The 21560-nt window shown below is 51.6% G+C and overlaps 1 protein-coding gene across 1 annotated transcript in view; it reads right to left on the reverse strand.

Annotated features, from left to right (window-relative positions):
* Positions 1–447: 447 nt before the first annotated feature.
* TSHZ1 (teashirt zinc finger homeobox 1) overlaps positions 448–21560 on the reverse strand; it is a 25940-nt gene continuing 4827 nt past the window's right edge. The window contains exons 3-4 of the mRNA XM_040632348.1: positions 18734–19033; positions 448–5075 (exon numbers count right to left, since the gene is read on the reverse strand). Of these exons, the coding sequence (XP_040488282.1) occupies positions 1817–5075; positions 18734–19033 (3559 nt within the window). The 3' untranslated portion in view covers positions 448–1816. The remainder of the gene's footprint in view (positions 5076–18733; positions 19034–21560) is intronic.

The raw sequence follows: 21560 nt of genomic DNA on the forward strand, positions 1-21560 counted from the left end.
AAAACTGTTGAATGTCCGAAGTGCAGATATCAGGCTTTCCTCTCTAGGGCAACACAGAAGTAGTTCCAAGGCCCCCAGGGTCTCTGCCTTTAGAGCAAGACCTACCCTTCCACCCCCTCATTGAGGGCCTGGATTCCCACTGCGGATAACCGGAAACAGTTTCAAGCAGCCCACGAGATCCTATAAATGAAGCACCTCAGTCCGTGTCTATGCAGAGGAACCATCGCTCAGTGGCTCAACTCAGTCATCCGTGGCACCCAGCGGAGTTAACAATTTTAATTATCATTTTAAAAAACACAATACTTATCATGTGAATGAAGCACGTCAGCCACAAATCATGAAACGAGGATCCTGAATAGAATTTTTGTTGGTTGATCGCATGAGCAATACCTCTCGCTGCCGAAATAACTTCTCGGAGGCAATTTAATGACGACATGACAATCTATGTAAATCAAGAACTGCTTGTGGGTTTATTTTACATTTGAGAAAACAGTGGATTTAATTGTGTGAACCAAAATGTACTGTACAATATTAATGATAGAACATCAAAATGTATAATTAATAGTGCATTGCTTGCTTTGTTTCCATTTATTTATTTTTGTCTGATATACATGCATCTGGAAAGATGCAGGTGCCAGTAAAATTTCTCTATTTAAATCAAGCTGCAGGAACTAAATTTTATTCAAAAATTGTGGTTTTACATTATATACACAGAAATTTAATATAAAATGACAATATAAAAAGTTAAAAGAGAAAGCATACAGCCAGAAGGTACAAAGAAAGTTGAATAGATTAAAATGGTACGATATGTAACATATAGGGGTTTTTAAGCTGATGCTCGCAATTTACAAGGAAAGGACTCCAACGTTTGCCCCATGTTTTTTTCATTTACCAATGCAGCACGCTATAGAAAGGTCAGCTTATACCAAAGCTTACATTTGTAAATAACTATAAACCGCAGTATTTTACAGGAAAAAAGAAATAGCATTTTTACACATTTTTAAATAATAGCTTGCATACTTTTTTTGCCGAAAGTGGCATTTTTTTTTTCAGCATCCAGAGGGTTTGGGCATAGTGGCAACTGGGGTGTTTGGTAGTGGTGGTGGTGGTCGTGGTGGGTGGTGGTGGTGGTCGTGGTGGTGGTGGTGGTGGTGGTGGGTTTTTTTGTTTTGTTTTTTGTTTTGTTTCAATGTGTAAAGCTGTGGCTTCCTAACCCCTAGACAACTTTCTATCTTCCAACAGCTGCATGCATGTTTCCTTCACAAACCAGTTCTGCATATAAAAGCTCATTTTTTAATTATTAAATAAGTTTTGTGTCTGACACAGCTTTTGATCTGAATGAAATGCCTTTAAGCCTTTTTTCTTTTTTTTTTTTTTTTTGAGTGAAAGGCACAGAAATGCAATTGCAGTCCTCAAAGGGTTAAATTTGACACTACTAGGTTCTATGACCTTTATTGTCATGGCAACTTTGTAATTTTAGGATGTCTTTTTATCATTGTTATTTGTGTCTTTCTTTTCTGCTAAATAAATGTCTCTGAGTAGTGTGCCCCACTATTTCCTACAAAAGATAGCTTAACATCAAGAACAGATGTTGAAAATAAAGGTCAGACTTTGACTCACGGAAAAAGAAAAATAACATGCACAATCGGACAAAGAGCATATAAATATAACTACAAAATATGTGTAAGAAAAACCAAGGTCCAGACAGCCAGCTCGGCAACAAAGGGAAGGCTGATTTCGGAGGCTCAGCCAGGCCTAGTGCAGTACAAAGACAACGTTTAGTGCAATGTGCCGCGGTCCCTCGCATACCTGGACGCTATTGTTTCTCCAGCTCCGTCACATAGATCAGGTGGTCCTCCGGGGACTTGCCGTGGGTCTTACTAAGGTGCAGTTTGACTGCGTGCTTGCTCGCAAAAGTCCGGTTGCAAAGCTTGCATTGGAATGTGGAGCCCAAATCGTCCTCGGCAGCCCCTACCGGGCCCAAAGCTTTGTTTGCCAGGACTTTTGAAACATTCTGCTGTTCTTGAATCTGATTTAGTGGCAGCTTGGAGAGATCCTTCAAGCTGAAGCCTAAGTGTGTCTCTAGATGATTTATGTACGTAGAAGCAGTTCTGAACTGAGAGGCACAATCGTTGCAAAAGAAGACAGGATGCCCCGTGTCCAAATTCTTCAGGAACTTCGTACCCCCTGTCCTCCTCAGCTGATACTTCACGTTGGCCAGCCAGTGGCTGATGGTGGTCATGGACAGCCCGGTGAACTTGGAGATGTGCACGCGCTCCTGCGGGCCCAGGTCCGACATGATGTACTTACCTTCCGGCGTCTCCCGCAGGCTCGAGGCGAACTGGGCCTGCAGGATGAGCAGGTGCTGGGGGTTCCAGTTGGACTGCCGCCCCTTCCTCTTGTGCACGGGCGACAGCTCGTCCAGCGCCTCCTCGAAGCTGCTGCCGTCGGCGTCGGACTTCTCCGACACGGTGGAGGGCGTGGAGGACTTGGGGGTGAGCCGGCCCGTGAGGTTCTTCACCATGTCGGAGATGTCCATGAGGGCGCTCTCCCGCAGGGGCGACGACACGGAGTCGGCCGCGCTGGAAACCAGGGGCTTGCTTTTGGACTTGGTCAGGTCGATGGGCTGGTCGCTGTTGTCGTAGTAGTAGCGGTCGATGGCGTCCGCCTGCTTGATGGGGGTGGCGGGGTAGACCGGCTTGTCCAGCATGCTGTTGCTGATTTTGTAAAGCATGGCCAGCGGGTCCAGCGACGGGCTCACGGGCTTGGACACTTTGCCCAGGTGGGTGTTCATGATGGACTGCAGCGCGCTCAGCGGGTTGATGAAGGAGGGCTCCGGCGAGTGGTCCGTGATGATCCCCAGGTTATTGCAGCCGTTGGTGACCTTGGCTTTCAGAGGCTCAGTGCCATTTGGGGTGTGCGCGTCCAGCACACCCTCCTTCTTGGCCTTGCCCGCCTCCGCCTCGGGGCCCTTCTTCTGCTGCGCCTTGCCGCCGCCGTCCTCTGCGCGAGGGAAGTCTTTGTTCTCTTTGGCCACGGGGGACACGGCCTTGGCCGGAGAGCCCTTCTCCCTCTCGGCGGGCCGCTCCTCCTTCTTCACGCTGACCTTGCCGGTGACCTTCTCCACCAGCTCCTCCATGGCCGACACGTTGCTCTTGTGCGGCGGCGGCGTGAGACTCCCCGGGGAGTGCAGCAGCGCGCTGTGCTCCGAGGCCAGCGGCTTCACACCCCCGGCGTAGGACGGCTGCATCTGCACGCTCTGCACGGCCGGCAGCGGCTTCACCGTGCCGGGCAGCTGGTAAGCCGCATGGATGCTGGGGTAGCCGCCCCACGAGGGCGCGCCGTTCTGGGCTTTGCTGATGGCCGTGGAGACCGTGTTCTCCAGGGACTTCAGAATGTCCACCCCGCCCTTGGGGCTGTCGTCCAGGTCCTCCTCACGGAGGTACTGATACAGGGCGGTGGGCTCAAACTTCTCGGGGGCGTCCTCGCTCTCCTCCTTGACCTTCTTCTCTGGCTCGCTGGCCGCCGGCGCCTTGTCCTTCTCAGGCTCCTTCTTGTCCTCGGAGGGTATGGAGCCCGCGGGGGAGTCGGGCTGCTTTTTGATGTGGGAGGCGGGCAGCCGGGTGTGCGTGGTGGGGGGCAGAGGTATGGACTGGATCTTCTCTTCCACCACGGGGTCCAGCACCAGCTGCTTCCCTTTCTTGGAGGCCGAGGTGGTCACCTTGAGGAAGTGGCCAGTGACCATCATGTGGGCTGTGAGCTGCTGCAGCGTGTCGTGCGAGCTGCCACACTCCATGCACTTGAGGATCTGCGCCTTGCGGGCCTCGAACTGCCAGGTGTAGCTGGCGCCGTTCTGGTAGCCGTAGCGGTTGTTGGGCGTCACGTAGGGGTTGGCGGTCTTCTGGTCCTTGGCCGACTCGCTGAGTGCGGCGTCGGCGGCGAGCCCCGCCGGCTCGGGGGAACACGGGGACGCCAGGTCCTGCAGGGCGCGCTTCTTGGTGGAAGGGACCAGTTTGGTGATGGCTGGCACTGGTTCCTTCAGAGGCACTTTCTGGTAATGCTTTGTCTTGATCATGTGGACGCTCAGGTCCTGCAGGGACTCGAAGGAGTGGCCGCAGTACATGCACTTGAGCACCTTCTGCGCGTCCTCCTTGCCTTCCATCTCCATCAGCGAGCGCTTCCTGGGCTTGGACCACCGCTTGGTCTTCTCGGAGTCCTTGTCCCTGTTGTCGTCGCGGTAGTGCCCCGTCTCGTTCATGTGCACCGTCAGCTCCACCAGCGTGTCATACGCAGCGCTGCAGTCCTTGCAGCGGAACTTGCTGGCGCCCGTGAACACCGAGCCATACAGTTTGTTGTTCTGCCTGTAGAGCTGCACGGTGCTGAAGAGGCTGGGCTCGGGCAGCAGCCCGTACGACGACGTCTGCTGCAGCGTCTTGGCCAGGGCGGCCTGGTGCCAGTCGTAGCCCGAGCCGCCGCTGCCACTGGTGCCAGTGCCGGAGCCGGAGCCGGAGCTGGGGGTGCTGGCCGTGGTGCCCGTGGTGCCCGCCGTGCTGGCGGGGGGCGTGGGGGCAGGGGTGGAGCTCTCCTTCTGGCCCGCATCGTTGTTGCTGGTGGTCGAACCGGACTTCTTCAAATCCAGAGCTAAGCTGGACCAGCAGGACTCAGAGAACAAGTTTGCATACACAGCCTTGATTTGTGCCAAGCTGTCCTGGGGGTAGGAGACGCTGTCCGGGCCCTGCAGATCCTCTTTCTCTTCTCTGGAGCCAGAGCTTTTGAAATGCACTAGCTGGTCGCTGTTCTCACTGAAGGGCGACCCATAGCCAGCGTCCTGGTTCGTCGCGGTGCTGACGGGGGAGTTCTGGTAGCTCTGAGCTTCCTTGATCTCGGCGTCCTCATTGCACACGTAGTCGCTGTCTGGGATGTCCAGAGACAGCCCATCCTCCTCCACGGTCTCTTCATCTATTTCTGCTGCCTTCAGTTCTTCCTCCGGAACATAAGCTAGGAGAGAAAAATGAAACACAGTAAGGAGAAATAAATCATCTTCAAGGACACGGCCTCCCCAGCAGTTAGGTAATCTTTGAAAAGATGTTTCTCAGCCAAGCGCCCGGGCTGCAGGGCTCTCCCCACCCGTGTGGAGCAAGCCCGTCTTCGGCTCCTGCGGAAACAAGGTTCCCACCAGGACAGTAGCCCCCCTCCTCCCGAGCCAACACCGTCAGCCGAGGAGCCTCCGCTAAAGGGCCAGTATCTGCCCCCTTCTTAAAAATATCAGTTTGGCCGCCACAGCGGGGCCCGAAGGGGAGCCCGGCCACCTCCTCCCGGGGGCTCTTCCTTCCCTAAGTGACGTGCGAGTCCGTCATGCCTCCCCATCAGGCGGACCTGTCAACTTTCGGGGCAAGATGTTCCACAGACAGTATCACATAGTTTCCATAAATAAAGAGCCTCCCCAACGGCAAGAGATAAAAATACTCTGGTACTCACTCAAAAAGACAAAATAGAGCCCCTCCAGTCCCCTGCCTGGACAGAGCAGACATCACCGGCACGGGGACACCAGGCAGTCGTACTAAGCAGCATTCTTTACAAGAGCCAAAGGGTGGACACAACCCAAATGTCTGCTGACAAATGAACGGACGAACACGACGGAATAGTACTCAGCCTCTAAGAGTAAGGAAACGGACCCACTACAGCGCGGATGAACCCGGAGGGCACTGCGGTCAGTGCGATGAGTGATAGAAAAGGGTAAATCCGGTCAGATTGCACCTGCATGAAGTACTATGATAAGGAGTCACTTCGCAGGGACAGAGAGCGGACTGCGGTTTGCAGGGGCTGAAGGAGGGCAATGGGGACGCAGGGTTTCATGGGGACAGAGTTTCAGCCCGGGAAGATAAAAAGTTTTGCTGACGGATGGCGGGGGTGCTTGCACAACAGCGTGAATGTCCTTAATGCCACTGAACTGTCCACTTGAAAGTGGTTAAAATGTTAACTTTTATGTGATGAATATTTTACCACAATAACTTTTTTTAAAATTTTACCAGAGCCGATAGTATTCTCTACGACAGCCCACCTCGGGCTACACAGCACAGCGACCTCTGGGGTTGAAGGCATCACCTCCCAGAGGAACTACAGGACACGGACAGCTGTCACATGAATGAGAGGTTTGGAGGGCACACAAATCATTACATGAAACCCGATTTTTTACTGCAGGGCATTTTAGATCGTCTAATATGTGACAGACCTCGCTAACCCCCAAGGGGAGCTAACTGCACGCACCACCTCCTCACTTACTTGGGCAACAGAATTTTATTTATCTTTAATTTTTGTTTTTGAGGCAACAACTAGCCGAACTAGCGTTCCATGCACACCTTGGGAAATCTGGGGTTAAGATATTTTCCAGGAAGCCCCTAGAAAAAAGCACTGATATGATGCGAGGGGTGTCTCATTAAATGTGATCACTCATTATCACATTATCAGAGCCCGATCCTAAGGGAACGCGGCAAAGAGCACACGCGTCTTCAGGAGTGGCTGGGAGGAGAGACGGAGAACATCCCGGCTGCCCAGAGGGCGGACGCCGGGGGCAGGAGGAAGGGACAGGGGAGTATCAGCACCTGGAAACCGAGGGCGTGGGGTTGGGGCGGCGGCAAGCCCCCGTGGGCATGAGCGCACACACTCCCCCAAGGACGCACGCACAAGCACACACGTGCACACGTGCACGCACACGCGCACACGCGCAGAATCCTGCCGACTCGGTCACTCGGTCAGCCTCTCTCTGCTGGACCCTTCAGCATCCCTGCACACACTGTGGGCCCATTCCCATCCCGGGGCGCTGCCACCGAGCCATCGGAGCGCGAGCGTGCACGCGGTTCCCAGCAGAATCCCACACAGAAGAGCCCTCCACGAACAAGCCACAAGGGCAGCGGGTGTAACCGCAGGCATCCGGGTTGTGCTCCAGACTCTGCTACGGCCCTCCTGTACGATGTAAAGCTCATAAAATTTAAAAAAATAACATGACCGCCAAGTTGAATGTCATCTTCATTTTGTCTGTAATTAAGTTTTCGGACAGTCCGGGGTTCTGAAGGTTCGAAGCTCAGGCCCCAGCCGAGGGCCCCACTTCAGAAGCCCCAGGCAGCCTCGCCACCTCTTCGCAAGCCCCGAGGTCCACCCCTGTGGATTCTGACGGGGCAGCTAAGGCTCCGAAGCCGTCTGGGCAGGGCCGAGTCCGTCTGAAGATGCAGGCTCCAAGTCCCACGGGCGCCGGCCCACGGAGCGGTCCCGAAGCAGCTCCCGTGGCACGCCGTCAGGCAGCTCCACAAACAGGTCCACGGGAGGAGGCTGCCTGCTAGAAGTGGTCTATCCACTTCTGGGAAAGCAACGTTCATGCCCTAGCAAGGAATTAAAACGAATTTCAAGGGAAGGTTTTTGTTGTTGTTTTAGAGAGGGCACAAGCAGGGCCGTGGCAGGCAGAGGGAGGGGGAGAAGCGGGCTCCCCGCAGAGCAGGGAGCCCGACGCGGGACTCGATCCCAGGACCCCGGGATCATGACCTGAGCCGAAGGCAGACGCTTCACCAACTGAGCCCCCAGGCGTCCCTCAAGAAAAGGCTTTACCTGAACCAGTTTGGCTCAGCCTGGGAGGCCCATCACTGTGGGTCTGTACCCGGCATCACCTGTCAGCTGGTCTGTCTCCCTCACAGGATGGGAGAAGGGCTGCCCACTGTCTCCACCCCAGTGGGCCCCCGTCGTGTGTGCAGAATAAAGAAAGGACTTCTGTCTTGGCTCTGGACATGCAGAAATGGGAAATCCCCTGTAACACCACGAGGGTCTGTCCAGCACCCCTGGCCCTCACCCTCCGAGGTGGCTTCTCTGTCCAGCACTGCCCCTGCCCCCATTATGCAGATCCCCCAGCAGGTGCTGCAGAGCCTTCCAGGGGGCCTCGCCCTCTTGTCCTGTAGCCTTCTTCCTTGGGGCCGGCTCTGGGAACCCGCTCTCACAATCCCAGAGTTAAAATCTGCATGAAACCCATGCCCTGCATGGGGGTACAAATCCTCAGGTGGACCCCGCCCCCTGCCACGCATCCAGCCTTGGGTGCAACCTGGTCCCGGGCAGGACCCCCCCACCTTGTGAACAATACTTATCCCCGAGGAGCCTTAGATGTCACCTCCATCGGGACGCCTCTCAATCCCTGCCAGAATCCACCACGCCTGGAGGATTGAGAGATGTTCACTTGCCCGTCCTCTCCGTCAGACTGCGAACTTTCACTCCGCTCACACCGCCGAGGCCACCCCGCCGGCCACTCGGGGGCCGTGTTCGTTTTATCACCTCCTTCCACCCCCGGAGCCTCCGAGGCAGCATCACGGAGACGCCTGTTTGCAGATGAGGAAGCCGAGTCTCGGAGAAGCCAAGCAGCATCCCCCAGGCCGCCCAGGGAAGAAACAACCACGCGGCGTCCACGTGTGGGTTCCCCAACTCCCAGGCAGCTCCTTCCACCCAGCCACCTCGGGATAAGGCTGCTTTCCTCCGCCCGTCACGTCTCCACGCCAGGGAGCACGTCCAGAAAATGCCGTGGACGTCAGCCACCCAAGCCACTCGGCAGGGAGCATACAGAAGAAGACCTCTCCCGCGCCAGCCGTGCTGAGACAGCCCCAACCAAAGCAGCAAGAGGACAGAGTCTCAAACGCGGACGCTCTAAGGCCCGATAACTTTGCTTCTGGACGTAGGGCCAGGAACACGGTGCGAACTACAGACAGAGCTTTACGCATGATGTCCTTTATAGTATCCTTCCACACAAAACGTGCCACGCTCTAAATTGTCAGCAAGAAAAGACCATCAAGTGATTTGTAGTTGATTCCAAGGACGGACTATTATTCAGACGTTAAAAAGTATCTTTAATGACATGGGCAAAGTCATTAAGTGAAAAAAGCAAAAGACACAAACAAGGGAAAAATTCTTTTAAAAGAATAGTGGGGTTTTTTCTAGGTAATGAGTATCTACGGGTTCTGTTGAGTGACGTGGCTCTTGATAAATATCTCTATCTTCAAAATCGTCATCAGTGTTTTCAGCTCAACAAACAAGGATTAGCCACCAGACTGTTTCTAGAATAAAAGAGCTGGCAGCAGACCTTCAGGGAGCACCTAGCAGCCACTAGCCGGACCCTGGGAACAGGGGGCTCCGGAAGGGCAGGGCTCAGCCTGGGGGCGGAAATGTGCAAAGGGCTTGGTTAATTGTTATTTTTCAAAACATGTTAAAAAGTAAAGGGCAAGGGCAGAACAGCGAGAGGTGCAGATGCATCTGGGTTTTGGTAAGAGGGGTTGAGCTTGCCAGGAGGGTCTCCTGCTCCTGGAATGCATCCCCCCCACCGTGTTCCCTGTCCCGCCTTCCCCTGGAAAGGGCTGCCGAGTCCCAGGGACGGACGCAGGGGCAGGGCGTCTTCAGCGGCCCTCAGCCCACCAGCTCAACGGTCATCGTGCTGCATCGCTTCAGCTTTCCAGAACGTTCCTGTTCTAGAACGTTAGGGTGTACGCTTTCACCATCTACTCTTCCAGCGTATCAGTCCTGGTAAGGTGAAATTCCCTGGCGCTTTTGCTCTTCTACCACGTTGTTTTAGCCTGTTGACCTATTCTTTGAATGAGTTCACTTTTCAGTGCTAACATAACAAGGGGCCGGAGGAAGCGTGGACCCAGAGGGGCAGGCGGGGGCCACCCGCCCTGAGCCCGCACCGTGACACCCTTCTGTCCCCAGAGTTGTTTTCCCGCTCCCTCCTAGGATGAGACGGGCAGGGTGAAATTAGCTGCTGAAGACAGTGCATCCACTTAACCCAGTAATCTGCATTCCAGTGGCCCCTTCCACTGGCCCGCCAGTCGAAACACACGTCAGGGCACCCACGGTCACGTGGAATGGCCACAGCACATAACGGATGCAAGGGATTCGACCTCCACACAAAGGAAGGCATGAGGGAGCCCACGGAATGTTCCAGATTGATTCCGGGAGCCATCAGGCCAGCCTCCCTTACCCCTCTGCCCTCCATTCTGAGAAACTTCAAGGGCTGCCTTGGCTCCAGGGCCCCAGGCCTAGTGATGACAATAAACACAGCAGAAGTTCCAGAGCAGCACCTCCGTGCTCACCAGTGGCCGGCACCCACCCAGCACGTGACCCCTAATCTTCCAGTCCTCTCCACCTAACCCCTGGGCAGCTGATGGATAGACCTTCCTGAGGCTCCCCCAGGGCCAGGGCTGGGCTCCGACCCTCTCTGCCTTGCTTACAGACCTGGCCCTTTAAAAGCAATGCTCGAGCCCCCCAGGCCACCCCCAATGGCTCCTGCCTTCCAAATCTGGGCTCAGGCCAAGGGCACTCACATCCCAGGGTCAGAGCCCTCAGAAGGCTCTAAAACCTACTGAGTTTCAATATAAGAGTTCGGGCCTGGGAAGGATGAGAAGGCTGGATCTTGCAGGACAGGGCTGTCCTAAACAAGGAAATTCTCATACCATACCCACCCCACGGTGCCTGAAAAGACCAACCAGACACTGGGCTTCAGCAGGAGGCAGGGAAGGAGGCTTTTGGTTTTGCCACGTCTGGATTTTGAAGACAAGTCCCCCTGAGCCACATCTGCCTCACGTGGCAGGTGCACAGAGAGGGTGCAAGGGGTGACTGAAGGAAGCGGTGACCTGGGCAGCCTGGACCTGGAGGCCAGGGTAGGCGGGGGAGGGTGACATTGCACCTGCTTATCTCTAGAGGGTCCAGGCTAATGGGGCCACTGTTGTGGTCCCCTCTTAAAGGACAGACACTCATCATTTTTGTGACATGAGGACAGACATAGGGAAAGACAGACAGATGAGACACCCAGGAAGGAGCCCCAGTCCAGTCACCGATGAACAGTGTGGCCAGCACACACTCACCCACTTGTGAGGACCTCAGTTTCCCCAAACCGCATTCATGACAACTACTGGTGTCTTTTGGGCAGCGGGGGCATCTAGGAAGTGCTCACGGAGATGGCGGCATGTCGTCACCAAGCCCAAGTCCATGTTTGCCGGCCCCTCTGCATCCTTCTCACACCCTGCAGGTGCAAAATGAACTGGGACACGCGTATTCAGGGGCTGTCCCCCTACACGGTCGGAAGCACCCCCACTTAGCTTCGCACCCACCTCGCAAGCTGTGGCTAACCTCTGAACAGTCGGGACAAAGTCAGGAACGTCTGTCCCGATGAGAGCCGACCCATCACTGGCCTTGAGCACCGGGCAGATGGTGCCCTTAACAACCAGACTCAAACTCGGACCAGGGGGTCATTTGGGAAGTTTGTTCTTTAGTCTGCACCATCCGGGCCCCTCTGTCTGCGGTTTCCCTGATGACTACATCTTCCACCTGGGAACAGAGCAAGGAAGGGGGGTAGCAACTCACAAGGAGCAGAAGCGGGGTTCCTGTTAGCAGCTCTCCCCGAGGCCCGATGCGGGAGGCGGTGGAAATAAATGACAAGAATCGGGCTGGGAAACTTTGTTTACCCAAGCTCTTTTCCTCATTAGCACGCATAATTGAGAGCTGGCTGTGAATGAGGAAAATGGATATTTAAAAGTGACAAATATCAAACACAGGTCTCGTCCCTGCTTGGTTACTGGCTTACAGTAAATACCAAACTTTGCTATCGTATTGCCACCTGGTGAAACTATACAATCGTACCAAATTACATGTTTATCTACATCAAACTAGGTTTTAGACCGGCAAATGTGATATCCATGAACAGATGGCCATTATATCAAAATACACTTACTCCAAGGGGCCAATTCACAGAAGGGTCTTACACCCACCTAGGTGATAAATGTGCAGCTGCAATTCATTGTGGAATCTTGCAAAACACACTTTCTTCCAATTTATAATTGATCACTTGTAAAGTTACTTCACCTCTGTTACCAAGAGAGCAGGTGGTTTTGATGAAAGTTAGAATATATTGGGAAATAAAAAATGCAGAGAAAGCAGATATAGGTACAGAGCTCATTCCTTCCTACTCTGAAAAGGACATTAAAATACAAGCAGGATATATGTTAATTTACGAACATAAGTTCTGATTTTTTGCAGGAAGGTTGACACTCTGCCAGCAGAGCTGAAAGGCCACTTCTGCTCACATGTGATAGGAGCAAAAAATTTTCTATCGCTTTGGCAGATTTTAATTGCCTGGTACCAATCACTAAAGTACTGGTCTGCTATACCATCTGATTTACACTGGAATCATTTCTTTATTTAAAACCCGATAGAAGCCATTTTTAAGAACGGCAGAGTCTGTAAAAACAATGGCCTGTAATTTTTACCCATCTCTAATTTTAATTAGGAATCCACAGGTAACTTCCTTGGCTGTAATTTCTTCTTTTCCTTGCTACCCCACAATTCAGTGTCGAGTTCAAGGAGAAAGAAGAGACCCCCTGTCAAGGCTCCTCCCAATGAGCACACCAGCTATGATCCTTGTGCCCATTACGTTCATGCGACCGAGCCAGTGGAACAGCACGAATTACAGCTTAAGCCGATGACAGAGACCACAAACTTCCACTGGTTTTCAGTGATACCAGGAAGGAAGAGAGGAAAAATGTATAAGAACCCTGCAATATTAAGAGAACTTAAACTGGAAAAGACCAAGAAGTCAACAATTCTACGAACCTGAGGAAACACAGGTGCGTCACTACCGCCGGACGGTATGATAGTAAACTCTAGACATGTTCTCTTGTTCCATGAATTAAAAAGTCTGCCATCGCCAACAGTGCATGCCCAATGCCACCACGCATGGGGACATCACGTGTTTTCGGTGCCTGCCTCCACACTGGGGAAGGACGGACACCGCTCTCTGGCAGTCTGACAAGTCTGGGACTACAAACCCAACATCAGCAAACCAGGACCAAAACACCGGGCTCCAACCTGGTATTACTGACCGACACCAGGAAAGACTTTCATCAGATAGGGTCAGGTTCAGCCTGGCAGATGACATTTGGCAATCAGGAGGGGAGACTTGCGCGCGAACTCTCTCTTCAAATGGCTGAAATCAACACGAGAAATTAACTCGGCTCGAGCACCTCCCCGTGCTCGCACAAGAGCCGTCACGGAGAACCAGTAGCGAGCCTCTCCCCGTCCCGGAGACACGGTGCGCCCCTGCAGTTCCTCAACCACGTTTCCTGTTAGAGTGAACTTCCCTAAATAGGGGTGTTGGGACACACAAGTGAGTGAGGATGGAGAGAAGGGGTTTTAGAGACTCCGCAACCCACCCAGGGCTTGCGTCTCAGAAATGTGTCCCCACTTTCAAATCCAGCGTTTCATTCTCACAAATGCACAGGATGGAAGAGGAGAAACGGGAACTTGAACTTTTGGGGGGTTGGGGCAATGATGTCATCAGGTGCGGAGACACACAGACTTGCAGATGTCGGTAAAAACTCTCTTACCAGAAAGTCGGAATTTTTATCCTTAAGTACACTATGGCTAGACATGCATCCTGTACCACTGGGATCCAGCATAAGCCCCAGGACCCTACATGAAAATTTCTACACCCGACTGGAAGCTTAATACACGGTCACACAACAGCCAACTTCCTTGAAACCCCCGAGGAACAACAGTGGTGACTAAATCACTACCATGACTGAAAGTAGCATTCTCTCATCATAATAATGGGCTTTATTTCTCCTATTATCAGTAAATCCTCATAATTGCTTTCCTAGATGCCTTTTAAAATTTTTTACCTAGGCAGAGGCAGAGAGAGAGAGACTGACTCATAAAAACTTCTGAGTTTAGGCAATTATTTGTGATGATCTTTTGTTTTCATTACGAGCTACAACTTCCTAAAAATCCACATGGGTACCAATGTACCGAAATATAGTATTTGTTTTATTTCTCGTGATGAAACCATGAGAACATTGTACTCCATACGGTGAATGAATACAATGTCTTAGCCTAGAGCCGCCAGCTCCCCTCCACCCTCACCACCCCCCTCACGGAAATCTGATGAATGAGTAAGCTTGGAAATGGTAGCTGCTGTATAAAATTCTCCTTTTACAATTACTTACAGAAATAAATGACATTTCTCCCCATCAAATAAAACAAAGACTCCAAATCATCTTCTGCCATTTCTTTTTGTGTCAAAACAGCTTTGCCATCATCCCCCCGCCCTTCCTGAGCCTAGCACGCGGTGTGGAGTGTGACACTCTCAGCACACGCGGTGTGTCCCGGTGTCAGCGGGAGAACACACCTAGCAGCCGTACAGAACATCTGAACAAGCACACACCAGCACCCGCGAGGCAGGAGAGAAGGTGCTGCCAGCTGTATGTGCACGTGTGTGTGTGCATTCATGTGTGTGCATGTGGAAGTGTGTAGGTGTGTGTGCATGTGTGCGCTGGGTGCCATATGTGAACCTGTGCGGGTGTGTGCGTGCATTCACGTGTGCATGTGTGTGCATATGTGTGAATGTGTACATGCATGTGTTTGTGTGTGCATCCACATGAGCGTGTGCAGGTATGTGCATGCATGTCCGTGTGTGTGCATGTGAATGTGTGCAGGTGTCTGCGTGTGCGTGCATATGAACATGAATGGGTGTGTGCATGCATGCATTCATGTGCGTGTGTACATGCATATGAACTGTGTGTGTGCATGCGTTCATGTGTGTGTGCGAACGTGTGTGTGTGTGCATCCGCGTGTGTGCATGCATGTGAACATGTGCGGGTGTGTGCATGTGCTCACGTGTGTATGTGTGCAAACGTGCAGGTATGTGCGTGCATGTCCGTGTGTGTGCATGTGAATGTGTGCAGGTGTCTGCGTGTGCATGCATATGAACATGAGTGGGTGTGTGCATGCATGCATTCATGTGCGTGTGTACATGCATATGAACTGTGTGTGTGCATGTGTTCATGTGTGTGTGCGAACGTGTGTGTGTGTGCATCCGCATGTGTGCATGCATGTGAACATGTGCGGGTGTGTGCATGTGCTCACGTGTGCATGTGTGAATGAATAAAAAAATAAAAAATACGTAGACCTTATCATTCCCAAAATGGGAATGAAACAACCAGATCCTATGGTTGGATTTCACTTTTTTAAAAAAACAATTAAATCCTGTTAATATTTTTAGTCATAAAATGTGCCTCCTGGATGCCAATGTGTCCCTAAAGACGTGCTGTCATCTTCAGCAACATGAAATTCTGTGCATTCTAATGCAAGTGGACATAAGACAATGTATATGGCCCCTGTTAGAGTTTAATCTGACACCAACAATGTGTGCCCTGCTGCTTTACAATGTAAATATACACATATTGTCTGAAAAATATTTTCATCTCAAATTGTAATTCTACAATGAGGCACAAACATCTTATCTTTGGCAAATTAGACAAAAATTATATTTCTCAAATTGCAGCCCAACATTTTTAAAAACATCTTTGTTTCTTTCAAGAAAACAAGATTTGCTCTATTCAACAGTCATTTTAAGAATGGTGAGAAGTGACAGCTGTATTTGTTTTTTAATGGCTAAATGTAGAAAAGTTCCAAATTCCCTCGAGTCTTAATAACACTGGCTCTGAGCAATTAGGTTCGTATCCCCCCAGCCTGCATCGCACTCTCCTCCGCAATCACACAGAACAGAAAGGTGTTCTCCTGAACCATCCTGTCTCCTATTCCATAAGAGGTGAATGCTCCAGAAAAATGCCTCCTCGCGATCCTTGTTCCTCGGATGGATGTGAACAGAAGTGTGGGTGCCTTGCCTGCCGGAAGAGCTGAAGCAACAGAAGAAAGGCTTTCCCCGGAACAGGACTTGCTTTCTACAAGTCAGCTTTATCTGCACTTCAAAATCTAGCAGGTTACTCAACATACCCATTCACACAAGGTGACAAGCACCCATCCGCGTCTGTTCCTACCTGATAACAAAATATCCTGATATAAAGGAAAGATGTGTCCTTTCGATAAAAGATGCTCCACTTTTCCCCCGCCCCAAATTTAATCTGGAATCATCCGGATATTGGCATTTCATGTAACAGGCTGGCCGACTCAAGGTTGCCATGTTTAACTCACTTGGATTTTAAGTAATAACATCTAGATCGGAGGAAGGCAGTGATACTGGAAAATGCAATGTATACCTTCAGCATTTCAGTATGAAAACACATTGAATAATCCACGTTCACACAGCTGAAGTGACAAGGACATTATGGGACACCAGGCATAACTGAGTGCGTCTCTTGCTGGACACCCCGATATTTTTTCTAGACCTCAAGTCACGTGTATAGAACAATATGAAAAGGAACGAGTTCCAATTTTTTTAAAAATGTGAAATTGCACCAACTACTCAAATAAAATGGCTCTTCTTCAACAACCAAGGATGGAAAATGACTTTTTAGGCAAAGAAAAAACATCCAAAAAGCTGACCATTTATAATTACAGGCAAATGAAGAAAACACAGGTTCTGCTCTGTCTCTTCATGTTTTCGAAACCAGGTTCTAGAGGCATCTTGAGACCACCCCTGGGTTTCGCCAGCCAAAGACTCCCCTTGCCAGCCGTCCAACAGAGAGGTGGAAAGAGCCCCGGCTCCTCCTCACCCCCTCGGCCCCTCAGAAGGGGGAGCACGGGTTAGCGGAGGTCTGCGTGGGGGACCACGGAGCCCCGCACTGGCGTGGCCGCGCGGTTCTGATCTCGGAGGATTCCTTGCCCTTCCCCTTCTCTCTGATGAACTACACACGCGTCCGTGCGGGCATTCTCATTAGGGCTCCACCACCGTAGGCATGGAGATGAATCAGTCCAGGCCCCTCCCCGCTCTGCCCTGTCGAGATGATTCCATTGAAATGTTCATTTTCATCCCTGCCGGCAACATTAGAATGGAAAGTATTTAACCTGTTTCCATTACTTACACAAATTACCATTATGGGGCAGGACAGATGTGAGAATCACGCCACGTAACTGACTTCCATACATTCTTTACAGGAAGTGTGAGGAGACTAGATCATATTATCCAGGCTCAATAATGTTCTCTCTGTTACCAGATTCATTAACTTTGCACATCAGCATTTCACTTGCTTTCTTCATGAAAATTCCCAGGCTAGTTGGGCTCATTTAATTTGGAGAAGGAAACCTTTGTCAGGGATGATGTTTTGATCAGGTGAGCTCAGAGAGTGGGGAGGGGCGCGGGCGAGGGGAGGGGGTGGGGAGAAACAAGAGTGGGGAGAGGAAACCACCTTGTCGAAAATGTTACCTTCCCAACATGAATGATGAAAGAGAAGTCAGTTAAAGACGCGGGTACTCAAAGATGGCTGTCACTTCACATAGACACCGGCACGACTCACCTAGACAGGTGACACTTTGGTGCAGCAAAATCCCACTGCATTATTGAGCGCACCGGGGACGGGGCGCAGGCAGACTGCAGGCCTGGGATGCCTGGGGCACCCAGAGAAGGGAATTCGGCAGGTGAGTGGATTTCACTCTTCATCTGCATCCTTAAGTAGAGCTGGAGACAGTCTCCTGGCTAAAAAGGTGGAAGACACGCCAGGGTCCCAGTCTAGGCACAAGCCCGGCGCGTTCCTCACATTGTGTCTCCCTGAGGTCCGAAGCAGAAGCCAGAAGGACGCTCCACATAAATGGGCGGGGGGGAGGGGGGATGGCGGGGGGGGGGACACTCAGGGCCCTTAAACTAGTTATGACTTCCCTTTTCAGAAATTTAACAACAGCAATTCCTATCAGTCTAAGGACATCTGCTCTTTGACCTCCTGCGAAGGCTGCGTGTGGCCCCCTGAGTCTACCCAGCAACCACATCTCTAGGCGCCCTGGCTGCAGGTAGGATTCTTGGAGAATGTACAGTTTCGATCACTTCTGGGCAAAGGTTTGAAAATAAAAGATCCGTCCGTGGAGTGGAAAAGACAAAACAAATTCTATTCCAACTGTTCCCACCGGACAGCCTTTCTCACTAAGAGCAGTTAGAGGAAACTCAACTCCCGGCTTCACGGTTCCCATGTTCTTCTCCTCCTCTCTGTCTCCATTGGTTCTGGGGATGAAACCACTTGGAAAGAAATGCTGGGCACGTTAAAATTATTAAGCCAAGAAAAGGCAACGGAAATATTCAGAGGGACAAGGAAAGCACATCTCATCTCAACTACCCTATAGGAGAGGATTTGAAAGTGGAAACTAGCCAAGCCAAGTCACGTGTAGAAAAAAGGCTGTTGACCGCTAACGGTTCTCAAATCCCCGCAAGGGAGCCTGAAAAGAAAAAGGTACACGCATATGCACACATTCTCTACGGAAAGGGTGAGAGCCCACCATGATCACCAGCGGCATTTTCTCCATGACGACACTGAAATCTGGTCCCAAACAGAAAAAAAATATACTGAGATAATGATCCACCTAGATAGAGAGAAGGACTTTTCTTGGCACACTAGAAATTTACTTGGAAGGATTAATAATATACTATTATTTTGAAAGACATAATTTGCTTGTTCTTGGGTAAGTATTTCATACCCATAGAATATCTGCTCAACCAGCAATATGCTTTGGATGAAAACGTCCTTGACTAATACCAGGTAGTATTTATTGAGCGCTTTCTCGGGACCAGACACTATCTTAAGCTCTGTGCACGTATTAACTGCGTTAGGCTCTCCCCAGTGATAAGGGCAACGCCCACTCTTCCTGTCCACTTCCGTGTGGGGACACGAGGCACAGTGGTTCCGTGAGCTTCCCCGGAGCACAGCAGCGGCAGCTCATCGAGCAGGGTCCTCTCCGGCGGTCTGTTGCAGAGCGAGGCTCCGACGCGCACCCCTACCTGCACCCGGAACCATTTCCATCAGGAGCTGTGAGCGGCGTGCGTTTAAAATGAATCCTGTCTTCAGAATATGCTGTTTGTAAAATCAGATCTTTATCTGCATGAAGGTCCGCAAAATTGCTCCTGGGCAGATCTGCCTGAAAGCCGTGTTCATCTGGATCGGCCATGACAGGCTCCGGGGACAGGCTTTCCAGGGACTGCTGTCCACGGGAGGGCTGCAGGGCGCCGCTGGGATCCGCGTCCAACCACGTGGACCCGGGCTGGTCACAGAGGCAGGAAGTTGCAGGGTGTGACCAGGGGCTGGGGAGAGGGAAGGGGGTGAGCGTTCAGTGGGGCAGAGTTTCAGTCTGAGAAGATGAAAACACTCTGGAGATGGATGGTGGGGACGGCGTGTGACCGTGTGGAGGCCACTAAACAGAGCTGAAGTGGCAAACCGTACGTTGTTTACATTTTACCATTATAAAAAAGGGGGGAGACCCCCCCAAAAAAATCTGTTTGTAATCATGCCCACTGAGGCCCCGTCTCTGCCCACCCAGGGCCTCCTGACCAGAGAATCCTGCGTTGCCACCTGCCAGCCCTCCGGGACCCTCCCACCTGTGCACAGGTCATCACGGGCCTAGTGAGCTGTCCTCCTGCGGGGCCGGCTCTCCTTGAGCCTGTCGGCACATCCCAGCAGACCTGGGCTCCTGGCGGCTAGCACGAGCCTGGCCCCAAACCTCTGTGCGATAGTGACTCGCTGGAGTGAGGAATTAAAGAAGGAGGAGACACTATGTGTAGCCCGAAGCCAGTCGACAGAGACGGACGCACCGAGGATGCTGCTTTGTCCGTACAAGTGGTACACGTTTCCATGGCCCGATCACCTGGGAAGGTGAACCTGACTGCATGGAGCAGAAATAACTTCGTTTCTCAAACTCTAGTATAAAATGCCTGTTTAAACATCCTTCAAAAAACCAAACCCCTTATCTGCACTGTGTGTGGCCGTGGACACCAAGCCTCCCCCGAGTCACTCACACTTCCTCCAAAGTTCCGGTGGCCCTAAGGGATTTGACTGGGCATGGGAAACACCACCCCAACAGGGATCATAGAGGAAAGAAAATTGGTGGAAGAGGGGAAGTGCATCGCTCCGAAATCCTGCCTCAGAAGACCCAAATTTCCTGAGTGGTGCCTCCCTCCCGTTGAATCAGGAAGAATACCTGTCAGAGATGTCCTGCTACACCATTTGGCTGATGTCAAGCCTAAATAAACCAGATCAGAAAACCAGCAAGTGGCAGGAGAGAGGCGAACGGGCGCAGAGCAGCCCCACTGTGACTCGCATGGTTTGCTTGCTGATTTTTGGTGGGGGGGGCACTGGGGGGAGGGCGGTCGTGACAATCACTGCAGTCATTTGCAGTACTAATGTCCAATTCAGCTTCCTTTCATTCTCCTGATTTAGGTGGTCAGAGTGGTTTCGTAGCCGACACGGGGAAGCTGTGCTGTTTAGCACGCTGTTTAATGGGAAACTGGCAGTCTTATTTCTTTCCTAGATTTGGTTTGTCACTAGGTCTCCATTACATGCCACTCAGCTTTGATGTCTTTGGACAGGACTGATCAAAAGATGTCATTTGACCTACACAGCATGGCAGAAACTTGGAGAAGTCTCATAAAGCGACACTCTGGCTGTAAATAAAATGACATTATTATTTCCTCTCTCCTATCATGTAGAAAAGCCAATTATGGTAATGCACTGCATGTCAATGAAAATACAGCAATCTTTTTGGAGCAGCGACTGCAGGCATCACCACTGCAACTCTCCTTCCTGGGAAAATTTGCCCATTGGAAAATGAAGAGGAGGGAGGTGATAGATGTCTTAAGGACGGTTAATAAAATCCCGGACAGCCAAGAAAAGTGCAAGTCAGCAAAACAATTCCAAGTGCAAAATGCAAACTGTTAAGTTTCCAAATTATCTAATAATTTAATCTTCAGTGATTTATATTCCAGCACCGAAACGGCCAGTATCATGTCGTGCGTTGCTCCGTGTTTGACTGACAGGAGAGGCGATTTATGGTATTAATAAGCCCCTTCATCCCCACTGCTCCTTAAGGAAGCTGGCTCTGGGGGGGAGGGGCTCTAACCTTGTCCCTGAGATTCATCAGGAAGTTACAGCCCCTAAGGTGTAGCCCTGCCTGCCCTGTGTCTGTAAGATGAGGGAGAATGGCATGCAGGATACAGCGCTGTTATTGTTTTAGAATGCCCAATTTTACGCATTTCCACATATGCGAAATGCTCCCCATCTTTCTTCTCAAGCCTGTGTCAGAACTGAATATGCATACAAAACAGCTCTCCCGTTTAAGAGGTGAGTGCCCATTTGCAACACTTCTTTTCCCAGCTTCATCTCCCTAATAAGGGGCGAGAGCATCCTTTCACTAGAGGCTACCCCTCCCCAGCCCGTGCTCACTCGCTCTCAGAGGAAGCGCCTTGCTCCTTCCCTCCTCTCTCCTCTCCCTGCGTATTTTCCCCTCCTGAAGACACAGGAAGCCTCCTGCCTGCCCCGGCTGCAGGGCCCACACGGAGGAGGCCTGGCCATTGTCTGAGCTCTGGAAGCCAGGAGCGGCCCTCTGCCTCGTGGCCTCCCAGCCCTGCCTCTCACTCCACGCAGAACCAGAGGGGAGCCAGGCCCCGGAGTCCGCTCAGCGTGGCCCCTACCCAGTGTGTGAAATGCAGTCCCCTTGTTCTCCCACCCTCCCGTGGGGCCGAAATGCAGCACGAACTTATATTTTCTGTTGGCGTAGTGATTCAGAAAGGGAGATCAGCCGGTGCAGGACTGTGGGCAGAGCGGCAATGTAAAACG

Source organism: Ursus maritimus, unplaced genomic scaffold, assembly GCF_017311325.1.
Source record: "Ursus maritimus isolate PB19 unplaced genomic scaffold, ASM1731132v1 scaffold_18, whole genome shotgun sequence".
NCBI classification, from domain to species: domain Eukaryota; kingdom Metazoa; phylum Chordata; class Mammalia; order Carnivora; family Ursidae; genus Ursus; species Ursus maritimus.